This window comes from Callorhinchus milii, unplaced genomic scaffold (genome assembly GCF_018977255.1).
Source record: "Callorhinchus milii isolate IMCB2004 unplaced genomic scaffold, IMCB_Cmil_1.0 Scaffold3, whole genome shotgun sequence".
NCBI lineage: Eukaryota > Metazoa > Chordata > Chondrichthyes > Chimaeriformes > Callorhinchidae > Callorhinchus > Callorhinchus milii.
Genome location: NW_024704744.1, coordinates 13,284,169 through 13,303,289, shown reverse-complemented (window position 1 = coordinate 13,303,289; position 19,121 = coordinate 13,284,169). Strand labels below are relative to the sequence as shown.

The 19,121-nt window shown below is 40.5% G+C and overlaps 1 protein-coding gene and 1 non-coding gene across 3 annotated transcripts; both read right to left on the bottom strand.

Annotated features, from left to right (window-relative positions):
- Positions 1-951: 951 nt before the first annotated feature.
- colec11 (collectin sub-family member 11) lies at positions 952-18,360 on the bottom strand. Of its 2 annotated transcripts, none has more exons than XM_007904738.2 (8): positions 18,304-18,360; positions 17,760-17,828; positions 17,395-17,550; positions 9,969-10,040; positions 6,470-6,541; positions 4,934-4,987; positions 4,395-4,490; positions 952-2,131 (listed from the first exon to the last, which is right to left on the bottom strand). In XM_007904738.2, the coding sequence occupies exons 3-8, from the start codon at positions 17,522-17,524 to the stop codon at positions 1,722-1,724; spliced, it is 834 nt and encodes a 277-aa protein (XP_007902929.1). In that variant the 5' UTR covers positions 17,525-17,550; positions 17,760-17,828; positions 18,304-18,360; the 3' UTR covers positions 952-1,721. The 2 variants fall into 2 exon arrangements, with proteins under 2 accessions (XP_007902929.1, XP_007902930.1); XM_007904739.2 differs by having other exon boundaries at positions 952-2,113.
- On the bottom strand, positions 9,648-9,740 carry trnak-uuu. The gene is made up of 2 exons: positions 9,704-9,740; positions 9,648-9,683 (listed from the first exon to the last, which is right to left on the bottom strand). It is a non-coding gene; the product is annotated as a tRNA-Lys (tRNA).
- Positions 18,361-19,121: the final 761 nt, after the last annotated feature.

The following is a 19,121-nucleotide window of genomic DNA, read 5'->3' as shown; positions in this document are numbered from 1 at the left end:
TAGCACAGAATGTCAGGTTCTGTACACTATGTGCAATAGTGTGGCTGAGTGGCCTAGTGTTGGATCAAGGCTCCAACCACTTTGATGGTGTTGGTTCAAATCCCATTGTTGCCTATATATGCCATACACGAGGGAGGAGGGAATAAAGGGTTATGGGAGTAGGGTGAAGGTTCATGTGAGTATAAATACTGGCATGGATATGTTGGGCTGAATGGCCTGTTTCTGTGCTGAAATGTTCTATGATGTTTATAGTTCATATGGGATTACATGGCCAGACTGGACAGGCTACAAAACAAATTAACTTTATTAGACAGCTTTCTCTCTCCTTTTTATTAGGTCACCTTGCATCATGCCTGGCTAGGTAGGCAGGCTGGGAAATCTGCTCCCGGCTCTCTCGCTCTGTCAGTTGTTTGAAGTCCCATTATGTTATGGGAATCTGGGGTGGTTTTGCCTGCCTTCCTGCAATGCCTGGCCTCCTCTTTGACCCTCCCTACAACAGCTCAGAAAAGTCCAGAAAATCAAGAGGATTGCAGGCACAACATGCAGCCTATGCTCTACCTAGAAACACAAGACCTGTGATACACATTACAAGAATTACAACTGGAGTATATTGCCCTCTTGAGGTCTAATAATTATACACAGGGAGATTACCGATCAAAGAGGAACTGGTGTAATTCAGTCAGATTTGCCTGATTTTGACTTTCTTTGAATTTGGACATATATTATCAACATTTATTTTACCTTGTTTGTTTTTTGGTGAGGGTGTTAGCAAACTGAATGAATTAAATCGCCCACAAAATATACAAGAGTGGGGGGAGGGGGAAGATGACTGAAAGATTACTCAAAAAACTAAGTTTTCAGGGGGTTTTCAACATGGACAGGGAAGATGCAAGGCGGACGGACTCCGTAATGGAATTCCAGAGAGTGGGGCCGAACGGTTGAAATGGTGGGGTGGATTAAGTGGGGGACATGAAGGTAACAGTGTTCACTGAACGAAGGAAGAGGCTGGGGTCATAAGGCTGTAGGACATCACAGAGGTAGGGTGGGCCGAATTTGTGGAGGGATTCAAAGAGGAGAACGAGGATCTTGAATTCGATCCAATAGATGATAGTCAAACTGAAATCTGCAGTCCAAGCACTCAGCAGGTAACAAGGAGACAACTGAAAGATGGTATAAGGAGATGGGAGCCGAAAATAAATATTTGAGAAATGCTTTGGGGAAAGACAAAGAACATAAAACAGTTCTTCTGTAAGGGAACTGGGATATCCCTTCTGTGTTGTGTGTCCGGAACATGAGCAGATGTTTGACAAAAATCTCTAGGTACTCATTCCGAGTAAGACCCAAATGAGGTCAGCTATTGTTTCAGATTAATGCCAACGTATCCATCATGGGTGTGGAATAATGGGATTGAAACAGTGCTCCCGAGGAAAGCCACAGTGTTATTGGGGCCAAGCTCCCAGTACATAAACCATCACATGCAGGAAACCCCATCTACATCACTCCGATTCACAAGACCACATCTCTGATCTGCGACCACCTTGGACTAGTGAGTTGGTGTGCCACACATGGAGTTTCCTGCCATGTTCTTTACATGACATTGCCCAGTGCCAGTAACAGTGTAGCACAGTAAAATTGCCGCTTTCCTGAGGTGCAAATTTTCAAAATTCCCCCCCTCCCCTCCCTCCAGCATGTCACTAGGGCAACTCCAGACTCTGACCAAGTCAAGGCACGTCTTTGTCAAATTCACAAACAAAGTACATGGTTATGTGACAGGCTACGTCATTCCACCCACCAGAAGATACCATTTCTGCACAATCCTCCTCATCATAGGCATTGTTGGGCTCACTGTTCCGCCACTTGTTGAAAGTCAGCAAAGGTGATCCATCTGTGAAGAAGAATTGGCCTTCCTTGTCTAGGTCATCAATGCCAATGAACACTCTGGTCAGCCCCTCTTGATTGATATAGGAAGCAATAAGGCTGTTGATTATCTCATCTTTTGGCATGCTGAGAAGCCCTCCACGATCTCGACAGTAGGCCTGAGCGTCCATGTACCTCTTCTCCTCCTTCACCAACAGGTACAGTTTATTTCCCACCTCTCGTACTCCGGCAACAGCTGCGGGGGAGGGCAGTGCTGAAATTGAGCACTTTGGTTTCTGTTATATTTAATAAGGGCATAAGCAGCTTTACAAAGAACATACAACCAGCAGCCCCAGCACCACTCCCTCCTCTCCCATCTAACACTATGAGGTCCTCATTTTAGTCCGCAGACCTTTGGAAATACCAAACATATTTCTGAGCTTGAAACCTGCGGGCTACAAATGCACAACTTTGTGCCTCGCAGTTTGATTCTGTGTATTGATGGTGACAACTAATTCCCCCGTTTTGACGAAGGGCAACTGCTTAACGTAAACTGTTGCGTTGAGGGCAAAGAAAGTTGATGTTCTATGAAACGTGGGGTAAATCTAAATGTAAGCGATTTCGTAACTGTGGCCCATTGAGTTCATGCACGGTTCAGTGTGTAAAACCAAATGGCCGCTAGGTGGCAGAGCCTCACGATTTTCTGATTGAGAATTCCATCCCCTGTCGTTTTAATCCGAGCCACTTTGAAGTAAATTGCAGCTGCTGCAGTGTTGTGTAAATTCATGCTTTGGTTTAATATCTTTTTGTGCCATATTCATGCGATTCACACACATTAAGCAATCCATTTATTCAAAATGTTCCAGGTTCTCCCAGGGCCCCACTAACAGTTGATAATAAGGGCCACTTTTTCAAAATAATAATCCTTGCATTTGATATAGCGCCTTACCAGGTTGTCCAAATGTGTCAAAGCACTTCTTAGGATTTACTGTCAAGTATATTGACTTGTGTTTGTAGGCAAAGCAGCAGACAATTTGCACACAGTGATGTACCACAAACAGCCATGGAGTGAGTGACCAATTCTATTTTGAGGGGATTGTTGGCCAGGACCTCGGGATTATTTTTCAAATACTGCCATGAGATCCTTAATGATCATCTGAACAGGCAGATGGGACTTCAGTTTAACACCTCATCAGAAGGCTGACACCTCCACCAATACAGCACTCCCCGCCACCTCCCCATCCGCCACCACCACTGCAATGGAGCATCAGCCTGGACTATGTGTTCAAAATCCAGACAAGGATCTTGAAACCATAACCTTCTGACTCATGTCGCAAGGTCTTGGACAGTCTAGGGTTTGCACCTGGGCTGCATATTACTAACCTGCCCGCCAAGTGGAGGGAACAGGCAGGTTAGTAATATCTTAGCAGGTCACAGAGGTAGGGTCTAATTTGTGCAGCACACTGTCCCACAAACAGCTGTGGAGTGAATGACCAATTTGGGGGATTGTTGGCCAGAAAACCAGAAGAAACTCCTTTCACTTTTCGAATAGTGCCATGTGATCTTTAACATCGAACTGAACAGGCAGACAGGACCTCATTTTAACATCTCATCTGAAGGATGGCACCTCCAACAATGCAGCACACCCCAGTGCTGTATTGGAGTGTCATCTTGAACTATATGAGTTCCAAGTCCCAATTTGGGTTCTGAGCCCACATGGTTTTGACTCAGAAGCGAGGTTGGTAAACTGAGCCAAGCTGGCACACAGTGTATCCCAAGAAGCACTTTGACACATCCTCCTGATGTGAAAGGTTCTATATCAAATGCAAGAACGAGCAATGTTGTCCTACTATATGTTTGCTTTTAAAGATGTTTCAGCCCTTTCTAATACAAATTAATACAGGTGGTATAGGAATGATAAAGGTACATGATGCTACCACAAATCCATGAACCAGGTTTTAAACAAATCATCCTATTGATCGTGTTTTTGAATTACTGTAGCAAAGCAGCAGCAGAAGCAGCAGCAGTAGCAAATCTCCACTATACGTAGCTTTAACAAGTAAAACATTTTCTAAGACAAGTTTAAAAAAAAGAATAAATTACTGCTTCCGACTTTCAATTCATATAACACATCTCACATTTCATATGGAGCCTTTTACTTGGGGAGGATGCCTTGGACAATACACTTTATAGGATTTACTGTAAAGTGTAGTGACTGTATATTCTGCAGGCCATCACAGTAGCCAGTTTGTGCACAACTACGTTCCACAAACAGCCATGAAGTGAATGACTAATTTTATCTGGGGAATTGTTGGCCAGGACACCAGGAGAAACTCCCTTTTCTTTTCAAATAGTACTATGGGATCTTTAACATCAATTTAACTTGGGATCTGAAGGATGGCACCTCCAACTGTATTGGACTTTCAACCTAGACTCAAAAGGATTAGGTAAATCTGATCTGACAGTGGAAGGTTAAACATTATGTCTGAAAGCCAAAGTACAGTACTCTGAATTGATATAATATTCATGTAACTTACCATTTTTGATGAAATTGAGTTCATTTGTTAACTGCGTCACAAGAATGTCCATCTCTCCAATAACCTTTCTCAATTGGCCACACTCACAGGGAGAGCCTGAGGAGACAGGAGAGGCCATTGTAAAAGAAATCAAGGAAATAATAAGTTACACCAGAGGAAGTAAAGATTGCTGTAGGAAGCGAGGCTTTATAGCAGTCACAGTATCTTCGGGAAACCAATGTAAAAGGTGAAAACTAACGGGAAAATTGAAGAAGGAAATACAATTTAAAAAATGATTGTTTGATTTGCAGGTTAAAGCTATAATAATAATAATCCTTGCATTTGATATAGTGCCTTATCACGTTGCCGAAACATCTCAAAGGACTTCACAGAATACACTTTAAAGTGAATTGACTGTATATTTTGCAGCTAATTCCACACAAAAATTTATTAATTTGTATTTTAAAGCTGTCACCTTAAAATACAGATAAGGAAATACGGATAAATTTCAGGCACTCCGAATCCAGTCTGAGCATTTATCCCTCATTTCCTGTCCCTACCTGGTTCTCCGTCTGTGCCTTTCGGTCCCGGATCCCCAGTGTCCCCCTTGGCTCCTGTTAATTTAAAGCATGCGAATGATGATTTTAAGATGTAATTAAAAAGTACATTAATGTCCCTAATTGTTCTAAGCAATCCAAAAGGCAAGGTGTTGTGTAGACTATAAACAAACTCAACTCACACTATGCAAACATGGAAAATTCAGTTTTATATGTTTAAACTTAGAGGTACACAATCCATATTGCTAAACCTCTCTCTCTCTAACCCCTCTCCCCCTTTGCATGATTGATTTTTTTTCCCCAAGTGCAACAGCCATTTTGCACACAGCAGTCTCACAATCAGCCACGAGGTGAATGGTCAACTTTACTGTTGGCCAGAACACCAACAGAAGCTCCCTTCTCTTTTTCAATAATGATATGTGCTCTTTACCATCTTTAACCTAAAAAACAAACAAGAGTCTTTTTTATTTTGACACCCCATCTAAGCGACAGCATCTCTAACATTGGATTACTTCCAACAGTACTGCCCTGGAGTATCAACCCAGACTATGAGAAATAGTCCCCAAAAGAGTCTTGAACCTATCACTTTCTGACCGAAATCTGCCAACTGAATCAAGGTGATACCAGTCTACAAGCTATACTGGTGCATGTTGCCAAGTCGTACCTGGTTTCAACAGCTGGGGACATAGAAATTCCTCAACCGACTGACTATATTTTTCTGGCCTTTCCAGGTTCTAAATCAGATCTGAAGCTACATCTAAGTGTGGCTTCAATCATTGTCCAGCTAAGACCAGCTACCTGTTAGGGCTTTAGCCTTCTCTCTCCTGCTGTATGAAGCTTGCTAGAGTGTTCATAATGGTAAGCTAGTTAATGCTGTTATTAGCTAGTCAAACGCCAGCAATATTCCCTCTGTGATCCCCAAGCTTTAGCTCTTGCAAAACTGAACCTAATATTTTTCAGGATTTGGTGAGCAGGGTGCATCCTGTAGGTAGAGTGTACACACTTCATTGCAGACAATTGGTAATCTCCATACTTATATGGAACTTTTTGTAGTTTTGTTTGGAAACTCTGTGGAGTAGGGTGATGAATTTTCTTGTATGTCACACTTTAATCCTCCCTCCAAAAAGGTTCTTCGAACAAATGAGTCTGAACAAGTGCAGGGATCTCAAATTTGGGCAATCTTAAGGTGAGAGAAGTTAACTGATCTGAACGGACGAAGAGATTAAAATATGATGTGACAATTATCACCTTGAATCCACTATGGCACATCACATCATCCACCATAAGACTGATTGTCTTTTAAAGGAGAGAATCGAGAATTACTGAGAATAAAAATGCCAGCATAGTAAGAGTTAAGGGGGCCGAAGATACTCTTCCCACTAAGAGTAATGTCTGTGAAGAATTTACAAAGACGTTTTTTCATTCTAAACTCACATTGTTATCATTGCACTTAATGGCCTGAAGAATTTCACCTTTGCAGAATCCAGATGGTCAACTGACCTTTGCAGCTACTAATCTTATGAACAGCAATTAACTTACCTTTTAAACCAACCGGGCCTATTTTGCCATGGCGACCCATTGCACCCTTTTGGCCCTCTTCTCCAATAGATCCTACAAAAGAGAGGTTACAGCTGTTTTATTTTGCTCATGTCTCATTATTGTCCATTTGATTTCTCAAATTAAACTGAAGTCAGACTTGTCGTACTTCACAGAGAATCCGAATAGCATTCCCAATTGTATATGTTGACACAATTCACCTATTTTGCTCAACCCATAACTGTGCATCTTCTCACTCAATGCCACAACACCATGAAGCTCTGTACCTCCAGAGGGTTAACAGTTATGCCATATACAATATAAAGTCATGTCTATCTCCATTGTAAGTGTAATCCTCATTGCTGAAACATACAATTTTAATCTCCAGTTGAGAATCTATTGGTAGAGGCAATCAGGGTGCTGTAGAAAGGCAGAACATGGGCTATTCTACATGATGAATACAGATCATAACTAAACCATTTAGTAAAAAGAGATAATTGGAGGGCTTTGACCATACACTAGTTTGATACACCTCTTAATGGCTTCCAGAGACTTTGGCTGCCACAAAATCTTAGTTTTTATGATATCTGCCAAAGAATAGCCAAACAAGATCAGATAAAATAATGCACAATATAGATGAAAAGATACAAAGCTCCAATTCTATTCTATTTATCTGCTAAACACAAGGCAAAATAAATGCCTTAGGGACACAATGGGGAGTGAGAGACAGGGTGGAATGAATGACAAAACTTAGCCGATAAAATTAAAACCAAGTGAAATAGGTGAGGAAAAGAGTTGAGCGTTATGTCTCCTTTTTACAAAGAAATGTCTGTTATTTGAAATGGCCAAAAGGCAGAGTGGGAGGCGAGCTCATCGGGAAGCAATTTTGTTTCATATATAAATTAAAATTGTACAACATGATATGTCTGTATGGATTGCTGAGAATTCAGAGAGCATGCCAGTGTAGGCAAATAATTACATTCTGGAGTGCGAAAAATAAGAACTAAATATCTCTGCAGCCGAGAGCGGAACATTTGCCAGTAACATGACAGAGCTTTAAAAAGGCAGTGATTTAATGGTCACTGCATTGGGAGGCCCCTCCGCACTTGTATTAAACTTTTTTCTCTAAACTTTGGAGGTCCTCGCAGATTTAAACAGAAATATTTCCAAACATGTGACATTTTACCCATAAATACAAACAAATATAAACACATCAAGTAACCAGTTAGTAATTCCGTTGATCCTCTGGCTGACCTATGTTACTTTGTGACCTCTTGTCCTTTACTCTAAACACTGACTCGATCACTTTCGAGCAGTGATCGTTGAAACAAACCATGTTGTATTTGGTCAGCTAATGGCTGCTGGAGATTAACGTATTTCCACGTGACGAGCAGTGGCTGTTAAACAGTGCTGGGAGGTACAAACAAGGGGCACAGCTTGTGAGAAATTCATGTTCTGCATTTGGAAGATTGCAGAGCAAAATCATTTTCAGAGTAATCGGGCAACATCACATTGCCTCAAACTTTTGATACTGAATCACAGATCTATAGTCCGGCTGATATGCAAGTCACATGAATTGGTACAACAACAACAGCAAAAAACAATTTGTAATGCATTTGTATAGCTCCCTTCACGCACCCTTAAATGATGTGCTTAAACAGTACAATTCAAGAAGTGTTTTGCATTTCACTTTTAGTCTAAATTTGTTTTATTTAATAATGGAATACCCTGGGAAGTAATGTAATTTTCTGAAAAAGCCTTCCTCTCAGCCCAATAGCACCAAGAACTGATAAGAAGCCACTCTCTTATCCTCCTGGCATTGTTATAGGATTTTTTAAAAACTGCTTTAAGCAGCGAGGATACTAGATGCAATAATAGAATTCTTGTTAATTTTTATATTATATTTTTTACTGTCATGATCCACAAGGTAAACAGGAAGCACAAAACTGACGGTAAATTCGTAATGCTGTTTTGTAGTTAATTAGCAAAGGACAAGGTATATCGGTGAAAGTGATGAATTATCGTTTCTAAATAGTCAATTTGCATAACATTCAATGGTGAATGCTTTTACGCCTCTTCTTAAATTTATATGATTGTAAAGATGTGCTTTCTGTCAAAATTCAACATAGAATTTGCAATTTGGTTTTAGAATTTGATACAGAAACAAAGGGAAGAGCTGAAAGTCAAAGCCTCCACTTAACATAACATGTAGGAGCAGGAGTAGGCCATTCGGCCCTTCGAGCCTGCCCCGCCATTCAATCATGGCTGATCTTCTAATCTAACTCCAGCTAATAACCTAACCCTGCATTATCCCCATATCCCTTAATCCCTTTTGCAATAAGAAATCTATCTATCTCAGTCTTGAATATGTTCAACGTCAACTGCCTTTTTGGGCTAGTGAGTTCCATACATTATGGAATGTATGGAATTGCTCTCAGTGAGTCTGTCATACTCCTTAAATAACTAAAACAAGCAATCATAAATTAACAGGAGAATTTTTAACTACCAGATCATAGATCTCAGTCAACAAGCAACTCTTCAAAATCCACACTGTCGTAGGGAGACAGTTGAAGCAGGAAGTGTTGATTCTTCCAAACCCGGATTAGATCGTTTTCTTTTTAGAAATAACATTATGGGATATGGTACGTAGGTAGTTCAGGACATATGTGTATGCGACCACCAGGAAGGTGGAAGGCAAACTAGATGGACCTTGTTTTTTTTAGCATTTTTTATGTTCTTATGTGTAAAAGCACCATCTTATGGGGGAATGGGAGAAAAGATATGCATCACAATAAGATCACACTAATGCTGCATTTATATGCATACTTTAAATATATTAGCAGATGGATAGGCATCCTCCCGATAGATCTTTTACTGCACAGACAGATTCAGCAATGATGCTTGAAGGAACGCAGTATGTAACTCAGAAATTGCATTTCATAGAATGTTATACAGAACAGAACAAGTCTCTGCAAATGCTCTTGACATGAACCATGTAATCTAATCCCACACTCTTCTTCTCTCCCCATAGTGTTTAATACTCCTCTTTTTGAAGCATCTCTATAATTCTAATTAAAAGAGTTCATGGATGCATTTTTTTTCTTTGTAGCCTTTTGTGTATTCAATCACAATAATGTTCTCAAATTGGAGAATATTATTCTTGACAATTTCTAAATTAGAGCACCCGAACAGGGACTTGAACCCTGGACCCTCAGATCACTGCTCCCACAAATCCTTGAAAAGTCTGATGCTCTACCGACTGAGCTATCCAGGCTCTTATGTATATTGAGCTCCTAGATGTTATCTTAAGTGAAGGATATATAAGGTTATGTAAATGCAAGTTGTTGTTGCTGAGTTTCAGCACCAGGTATTGACTCCACATATTCCTTGTACTCGATACTTAATGAGGAGATTAATGATGTGATTTAATTACTTGACCTAATTTCATGAAATGTATGAATTGCCAAACACAACTAGTGACAGAGAAGCATACGTGAGTTACCTTTCCCTCCAGCTGGGCCAACTCTCCCTGGTCTTCCGGGAAGTCCTTTGTCTCCCTGTTTCCCAGTCTCACCTGTAACATAATATAAACCATGACAGCATTATCCTGACTGACAAAGCAGCACTGCAAACACAAAATAATGTAACTGAATAGGATGAAAGCAGTTAAGAGAACAATAAACGATGCCTGCATCCAAATTTTTGACTAGATTGTTTGTCTTACTGTAAAGAAATAAAACTACAATTTCTAGAATGGCTTGTAATCCTTTGAAAGATTAAATAATTGTATTTATTTAAATACAATTTAAATATAGCACCTACAAAATAATACACAATCATTACCCTTATACAGTATATCAAGTGAAGAGCTTTGAGGCATCCTCCTGATGTGAAAGATGTCATATCTAAATGTAAGGATTATTAATTTCATTCAAAAAGGTGAATATAACTCAAAATCAACTTAATTAATCACTTCAACAAGGGCATATTTTTAGATGAGTCTAATCACTTTGATTACTGTCAAATACTTTGAGACATTCTTTCCATTTGAAAGGCATTATAAAAACGTAACCTGAATTGTATTATACTAGAAAGTTACAAGTTGTTTGCCTGAAAAATGCATTGAATAATTATTCTTCATTTTTGTTCAGCAAGGTGACTAATACATGCATAAACCTATCTTTATGCTTAAGAGTATCGAAACCAGATTGAGAGCTCCGGATATTGATGGAACACATGGAAATTTCCCTGTGTCTGGATTGGAATGCACACTCTCTCCACAGAGGCAACCAGTTTACCTAATTCTGGAGAGTATTAGGTGCAGGTGGACGAGAGCCAGAATTTAGGGACTACAGAGTGAAGTGCTAAACTTTAACCAGGTAAACCCCCACAGCTTGTCATTGAGAGCACCTTTTTGGCAAGCTTCCTGCTGCTTTCTACTTTGGACCACCCAACACATTAAGGCTTTGGCAAATTTGCCCTGAGTTCAGCAACAAACTCATCAGAGAAATACCACCATTAATCCAACAAGCTTCTCAAGTACTCCCAGCATCAGGAACTGTAATGCGTTCAATTTTGTTTATGTATATTTCCATGGATTTGGTTTACAAAATATGTTCACTCTACCCTTCAGATCACCAGCCGGTTAGCTCCATATACTGTTGCAAGACTAGTCACCTTGGAGTCGGTTCAAAACCACAGAGACCCCACTTACTTCCTAACTCCAGGAAAATAGTGGGTAATTAGACATTCCTGGTTTCAAAGAAGTTTTAACTGTCTCTGTGTTTATGTTTTTCTTTTAAGTTAATATTGCAAGAAAGAGAATAAATCCTGGGAGTGCTTAAGAGCAGTATTGCACCTTGTTGAGGAGTTCTGAAAATATATAGAATAATACAATTAACATTATAATATTATTATAATAGAATATTATAACACAGAAACAAGCCACTTGCTTTTCAAGTCTATGCTAGTGGGGATTTTCTTTACATAAACCATATAATTTAGTGTTAGATCCTTTAATGTTCCTCTTTTCCAAACATTTATTTAGTTCCTTTTTTTAAAAAAGTTCAAATTATTTTATTTTTCTTTGTGTATCCAATTGGAGAAAAGTACTCCCACTTTTCTAAACCAATGTACCTGAACGGGGACTTGAACCCTAGACCCTCAGATCACCACTACTGTAAGCCTCTTAAAATCCCAATGCTCTACCGACTGCGCTATCCAGGCTCCTTCAGAACTCAAGGCTGCCAGAGCAGATATTGGCTCCATATAATTCCTTGTTTTTTTTCATATGATGCAGAAGTTGATGGTGTAATTTAGTTGCTGCTGATTTGTCCAGTAAGAATTTGCAGTTGATTTGACCAGAAGTGTTTCTATTCAACATGAAGTGGCATTTTCCATTTGAAAACACACTCTTTTCTTTGGCTCAGCCACAAGCCTGGCATTTGTACGCACCTCTTGCTATTGGTGTTGGCGGAAGCCAAAGCATTCGCGACAACAAGAATTGAACTGGCAAAAAAGCACACAGCTTACCAGTACAAGGTAAACTTCCCACTGCTTGACTAACTATACGACCCTACTGATTAGGATATTGACATGCAGAATTATCAGGAGTCAAGGGGAAAGAATCCCATCCCTCATTTATATGTTTCACGCTCTGGATCGCTATCCTGCGTGACAGTCGCTATATAAATGCAAGTTGTTGTTTTCCTCCACTCCCCTGTTGGTGATGGCCCCCCATGTGGTTAGAACACTTTAGCCATGAAATGTGTCATTAGATGGAAAGTACGGATAATGTAACCAAGGCAACATCCTACAGTTGGAGAAAATAATATTATTATGTTTCAAACAGTATGAGCAGCCTGAACTATGTTTTATAATAAGCTTCTAACAGGAAGCAGCCCCTTGTGGGCTTTTGTTGATCAGCTGGCCATCAAATACACACCACACATCAAACCCATTAACATGTTTAAGAGCTTAAGGGCATCCAAACCAAATTTCTAAGAGCTCCACAAATGTATGGAAATGTATTTGAATCTGAAATGGAGCAAGCACTCCCTCCATACAGGGACTCACCCCTGCTCACCTAATCCTGAAGAGTATTAGCTGCAGGTTAGCTAGATCAAGGCTCAGGGTCCTCAGAGCGTGCACTCGAGTACTGCTGGAATGGAACCAACTAAGACCATGCAGCTTGCCATTGCGACCATTTTTAAGCAAAGAAGCAGTCATATAGCATATTAACAACCCCTATCCTTCCTGCTTGAGTATTCCAGTTTATGTTCCGCTGCTTGAATTCACCCAATAATACCGCTTTCCATTTCTGGCTCACCTTTCAAAGTGACAAGTTGCTCTTACTTTGGTCTAGCGGTCTGCACCTGTCAGCAATTGCAGGAAAAATCGCTCTAAGATGTTTCGACATGATGAGACGCTATAAAAAATGCATGTCTTTTTTTTTCTTTTTAGTTTTAATGAATCCTATTTGCTCTAGGTATGCTCAGCTCCCCGCCGAGTTATACGCAGACTATCTTTTCTAAAAAAAAGTTCCTTCTACCTGGTTCAAGGGCATCTTCACTGACAAGCAGCCATGATTTAATTGGAGCTTTCCATTACCATTCATATGCCTCAGGATTCTTTGGGCATTAGGGAACGTCTCACATTCATCGAGCTTTAAGATGTGACTGATGAGTTGCAAGCTTGTTTCCGTAAAAGTGTGAATTAAAGACTTGAGAGAAACAACAGCAGTTCTGTCCCATAGCTGTTTTCCCCCAGAGAGCGAGTGCTCCTCTGTCAGATGGGGATATGTTTCACCAATATCAGGGCTTTACAGGAAATAAAGGGGCCAACAGTCAAATTAGTCTCATGAGGAATCAGCAACCAAAGTTTCCACCAACTTCACATTGCAGACGGACTGCTGCAAATTCCGTAGATGGAAAGAAAGAGCCTCCGTTTTATAGGCACCTTAACACGATGAGACATCTCAAAATAATTTGCAGGCAATTATTATCAAGTGTAATAAATGTTTTTGTAGGCAAACACATTAGTTATTTGTACCTGCAAAAATTGCCTTCACTCTCATCCCTCCATTTTCAATAGTCTTCTGGCCTGAATATCTTACCTGAATATCTTACCAGCGCCTTGAGACGTCCTCCCAACGTCAAAGGTACAATACAAATGTAATTTTATATTGTATTGTGGGCTACTGAAATCTTCCACAATTATTAATCAAATTTTCTGTGAATGTGAAAATTTTCACATCATCATGTCTCCCCACTACTTGTTGATACTGCAAAGAAATGGTGCTGTGAAAATTATCACATGTCAGAAAATGTAACTAAATAATTTCTTATGACTGGTTTGGCATTGAACACAGCCCTTCCCCACCCACCTTCAAGTGAATGGTTTTGCTTACACCTGCTAAACATTCAATATCAGTGCTGTGCTTTTTAATCTAGCGAGAAGTAGGTGAGTTTAATAGCCATTTCATCAGGCAATTAAGAGTAAGACATTATCTGGCGAAACAATGTTAAAACATTGCCAGGAATAATAGCAGCCGTACTCTGCACTAGCCTAAAAGATTGGCAAGTTAGGGAGTTTGGGCAAAAGCTTTGGAGAGAGGGTTTAGAATTGAGTTTAAACCTCTCATTAAGGAAATGTTTTATTCGTATTTTTTGTCCATGAGATAATTATCACACCCCCAGGATTTCTGCCTCAAACACCCAAATATTTGGGTCAGTTGGTTGAACATTAAATATCCTTTAATTTGAAAGAAAACCGTGTGGATGCTTATCTCTGTGCTTAAGCATATCCAAATCAGATGGAGAGTTTCATGTATGCCTCCTACTCATGGAAATTTCCCTGGGAATGGAATGCACATTCTATCTCTGGAATGAACATACCTTTTTATCTAACGTTAAAAAATATCAGACACAGGTTAGCAAGAGAACTCCAGAGTTGGGGGTACTGTTGGAGTTTAACCAGCAAAAGCTTTGTAACTTGCCATTGAAAGCAGTGTCTGGCAAGTCTTATATTATTATTATTATTATTCTTATATGTGTCCAGCTCGGCCACCATATAAGGGGTTTGGCTTGCAGGATTAACAGAAGCTGAATGTGAAGAATCCCTGCCTTTAGTCTACTCCTCCAAGTTCAGCTTTACGCTGTACATTGCTCTGGTCAGATCACAACAACAACAACAAGATTCCATTTATAGAGCGTCTTTCACGTCGGGAGGACGTCCCAAGGCGCTGTACAGTTGGGTCAGGATCCGAGCAGGGGGGAAATGGTCAGGGTGAGGGGAGGGAAGGGAGGGAACGAGGAGGGGGTAGAGAGTCGAGAGGGGAGCTGAAGGCTCGGTCAAAGAGAAAGGTTTTGAGACCGGCCTTGAAGGAGGAAAGGGAGGAGGCAAGGCGAAGGCACTGGGGGATAGAGTTCCAGAGCCTCGGGGCTGAGAGGCTGAAGGCCCGGCCACCGATGGTAGGGCGGTTGGGGCGGGGGATGTGGAGCAGACCAGAGCCAGAGGAATGGAGGGTACGGGCAGGTAGGTAGGGGGATAGTAGGTCGGAGAGGTAGGAGGGAGCAAGGCCGTGAATGGCCTTGTAGGTGAGGATGAGGATCTTGAATTCGATCCTCTGGGGGATGGGGAGCCAGTGGAGGCGAGCGAGGGTGGGAGTGATGTGGTCACCTTGTATACTAGATATAGATGTTGTCACCGTGACATAAGGGGACTGTCAAAGACCTAGAGGTGGAGAGCAATGAGGATGATCCCCAGGGTTAGAGAATTGAGCTATGAACAACGAAGGACAAGCTAGGGCTCTTCCGTCTTCAGAGAAGACAACTCAGAGGATACTTTATAGAGGTGTGTAACATTTTAAATGGAATGGTAAAAAAATACAGGTTATTACTTTAAGATGTATCATGACAATAGAACAAGAAGCCATAGCTTTAGAATTGTAATGGCCAATTTCGGAACAGATACTAGGAAGTTCTTCTTTACGCAGAGGGTAATCAATGACAGTGATGGGGGGACAGTAGGGTGGGTGTTCTGAAGGGATGAAATCGGATGGGCAAAAGGGTCTTCTTCAGCCAGATCAATCTTGTCATCTTGTGGTTTGTCATTAGCAGGGCCCTGGAAATGAATTGCACACCTACATTTGCTGAAGTAGAAGCTATGAACTTCCATTGTTGTTGAAATTCCCCTGAACTGATCAGGGACAAAAATAATCAATTCTCACTGACTCAAATCACACTCTTCACCCCAGCAAGGAAAACCCTACTTCACATTATTTGCATAGGCACTAATAATAATGTACTGAAATTCCACACATATAAAGTACATTTTGTTTTTATGTGGCAGCATGATCTGGAGGTTCATTGCACCAAATTAATATTCAGATTGCAATGTAAAGCCACTTCAACATCAGCCTGACAGACTGGGGAGGAAATGAATTTACACTTCACGAGAACATTAAAGAGATATTTACATATTTGATGCATTTGATTTGCATCTCATTTGCGCCAGTTGCTTGCCGCAATACGACAATTGTCTTCTTCCTCTGAATTTTGTACCACCATCATGTTTCTTTTGTTCTGGAGTCCCGAAGAGAAGCCAGTACTGTTACATGGCCTCTGGACCTCGGGAACATATAATGTTCACGCCTGCATTGACACATTGAAGTCAACATATAAGCATTGCTTTGAGACATTCGTCAATGAACAAAGCCCTGTTAGAAACATGCTTTTTGGTAACTGTGACTTAAATATTAGTGACGGAGGCTGCGAGATGCTTTGCTCCCAGGTACTTTTACTGTTCCCTTACTGTTATTACTGTAAGGTAACGTTATTCCATTACTGGGTATTTGCTCACAACACAAACAGCCACTCCACTTTATACTATACCCTGTGAAGCACTTTGAGATGTCCTCCTGATATGTAAGGATTATTATTAACCAAAATTGCTTTGTGTGTACATGAGCAGCTTGTCATCAACATGATACTTACGCAATGATCTCACAATGTCCACATTTTCTATTATCAAGTTGGATCTCTTTTTTGCAGACACAACAGGACATCCAACTCAGCAATGAAGTCAGGAAAATCAACAGTATTACAACCCCAGTTACCACTAGAGACATGCTAGCCTTTCTTTCGAATGCCAATAGCACCACAGAGTATATTTATTCACTCAGACATGTAGCACGCCACCTCATGTATGGTGCATGAACACATATGCCGTGCTGCCACAGATAGTGCCACACACAATTCGAAGTAAGCACGGCCTTTGTGGTGTTCAGCCAGGCTAGATACGTAATGTTTAGCGTCCACCTGTGTGGTGCCGTTCACTGATAATATAGCGTAACACTCAGGCTGACATGTGCCGTGACATGCAATGGGTTCGGGAGTGTTGCCAACACTCACGGGGTCAGATAGGAACCAGAGGTTCTAATCCCTCATAAGCCCACAACAGAAGCTGTTCTCACTGCCTCAATGATGTGCTCGGAAAGTATAGAGCCAGCAAATATCCTCTTCATGTTCAGTGGCAGCATTTGAGAGGAAATCAACATGAACGTGACACGAAACATTAAGTATGACAGTGGTTACGGAGCTCGTCCCACTGGTTTCAGTAGCTCATCTCTGAGCACTGCTGATTCATGAAGAAAGAGTGGGGAGCAAATTGACGTCATTTGATTTGCACCCTCAATAAATTGTAATAGTACTTCCTACAGGTCACGAATAAAACCATAAATCTCTGACTGGTTGGTCAACACTCTTAAATTTGTTTGTGAGCCACTTCAAGGCGTTCATTCTGCAACTAATGTGCTACATAAGTGAAAGTTGCTCTCCTCATGTCATATGAGTACAGCTGCACAACACAATGTAATGTAGTCCCGTGTGACTGGGCGAGCGACAGCCTTGTAAATTGAATACACCTACCTTTCAGACCTGGGACTAGGATCTGTACAGAACACGATTCATCTGCTATTGCTTGAGATTCTCCAGATCTGAGCAAGGATGGGAAGAGAAGGCCAACCAGGATCACAAACAGAAACAGCCCACTGTTCATAATGTCCACAAAAAGTTCAATGACTCCTAAAAGACAGAAACACACAGTTATAAATAATGACCATAGTAACCAGATGAAACAAACACATGTGTTAACTCTTTGAATCCAGGCGGGGTGCAACGTTCACTGGGGATTTTTCCATGTGAATTTTTCGATGTGTAAATCACTTCTATGAAAATTATTGTTTTTCTTGAACGTTTGATACATTTTGCATAAAATAATTTAGGGTCCTTACTTGTGTTCTTGGTCTGTCTCTCACGATTAATTATCAGTAACCAGGTTCTCAGATGTTAAATTCCAATCACTGTGGGATGAACATTGCACGATTTCATAACAGATTCAGTGTAATCACGGTCAAACCTATAATGAAATATCATATCTTTCACTCCAATAGTTCATACAGATTGAATATCAGTCAAATAACTAAAATTTAAGAAAAATATGCAAAGACGCATACTGAAGAACACTTATCAAAATTATATTTTACTGGGTTAAAACAAAATACATCTTAAATGTTTGTTGAACGGCTCTTGCCCAGAAACACGCTTAGAAAGATATAACTTCCAATGTAATGCTAGGTAAATAGTTCAAAGAGTTTAGAATTACAACCACAATGTAGTTTATAAATGACACTTGAGGTTTCGGGACCTCAAAATCTCCCTTGTAGGTTTCCCTCTCTCTCATTTAACAACCCGCAAACAGGGAGTAACATACAAAAGTTAACATTGTAGATACTTAACTAACCATAGATCCAAACACAGCTTGAAAATACCTCTTACCTTATGATGCAAGACAGAACTGTGAGGGAAGAATCATTCTGTGTCCTCTCATCCCACAGATGAACTTTATTGCCACTATTGTTTACTGATGTTTGACAGTTTGTAGCTTGGGTTGTTGATGTAGCCTCCTCAAGCGAGCAGTTCAACAAATCAAAGAGTAGAACTGAAACCATGACCTAATAAATAGCATCCAGTTTGACAAATGTCAGCTGGGTGGCTTGCAGCAGAGAAAGGGGAGTGTGGGAAAATTCAAAAGAACATCATGAGGAATCTTCAATTATTACTTCACTTATTTTTAGGGAACAAACATGATATTTGCAATTAAACTTCAAACTCGTTCCATGAGAAGGTTAACAGTTTTGAGGAGATGCCCGTAACTTTTTGACAAATATTGATGCCAGGCAGAATTGTTGACGTTCTCTTGACATTTTCTTGGCTTTTCGATGTCAACTGGGCTGAACCAGTTTTCCTCACAATCTTTTGTTTACACCAATTTCTCATACTCCCAGAGCTCTTGTATAATGTAATTGGCATAGTACGTCCTTATTCCTTTTCCTGCATGTGTCCCCAACACTAATGATATCCCTTACATTTGACATAGTCCCTTTCACATCAGGAGAACATTTCAAAATCCTTCACAGGATTTATTGTAAAGCTGACTGCTGTGTATTTTGTAGGTAAATCCAGCAGTCAATTTACACACAGCTACATCCCACAAATAGCCATGAAGTGAATGATGATATTATCTTGGGACTATTGGCAAAGACACCAGGAGAAACACCCTTCACTTTGTAGTGTACCCCCTCCACTGCAATGTC

Bases quoted from the DNA above. Each gene is read 5' to 3' on its own strand.
- colec11 (XM_007904738.2), bottom strand. From the start codon at position 17,524: ATGAACAGTGGGCTGTTTCTGTTTGTGATCCTGGTTGGCCTTCTCTTC. The intron at 6,542-9,968 runs GTAACTCACGTA...TCTCTTTTGTAG, and splicing joins TGGCCCAGCTGGAGGGAAAG to GATCTATTGGAGAAGAGGGC. The intron at 4,491-4,933 runs GTAGGGACAGGA...CTGTCTCCTCAG, and splicing joins AGGCACAGACGGAGAACCAG to GCTCTCCCTGTGAGTGTGGC.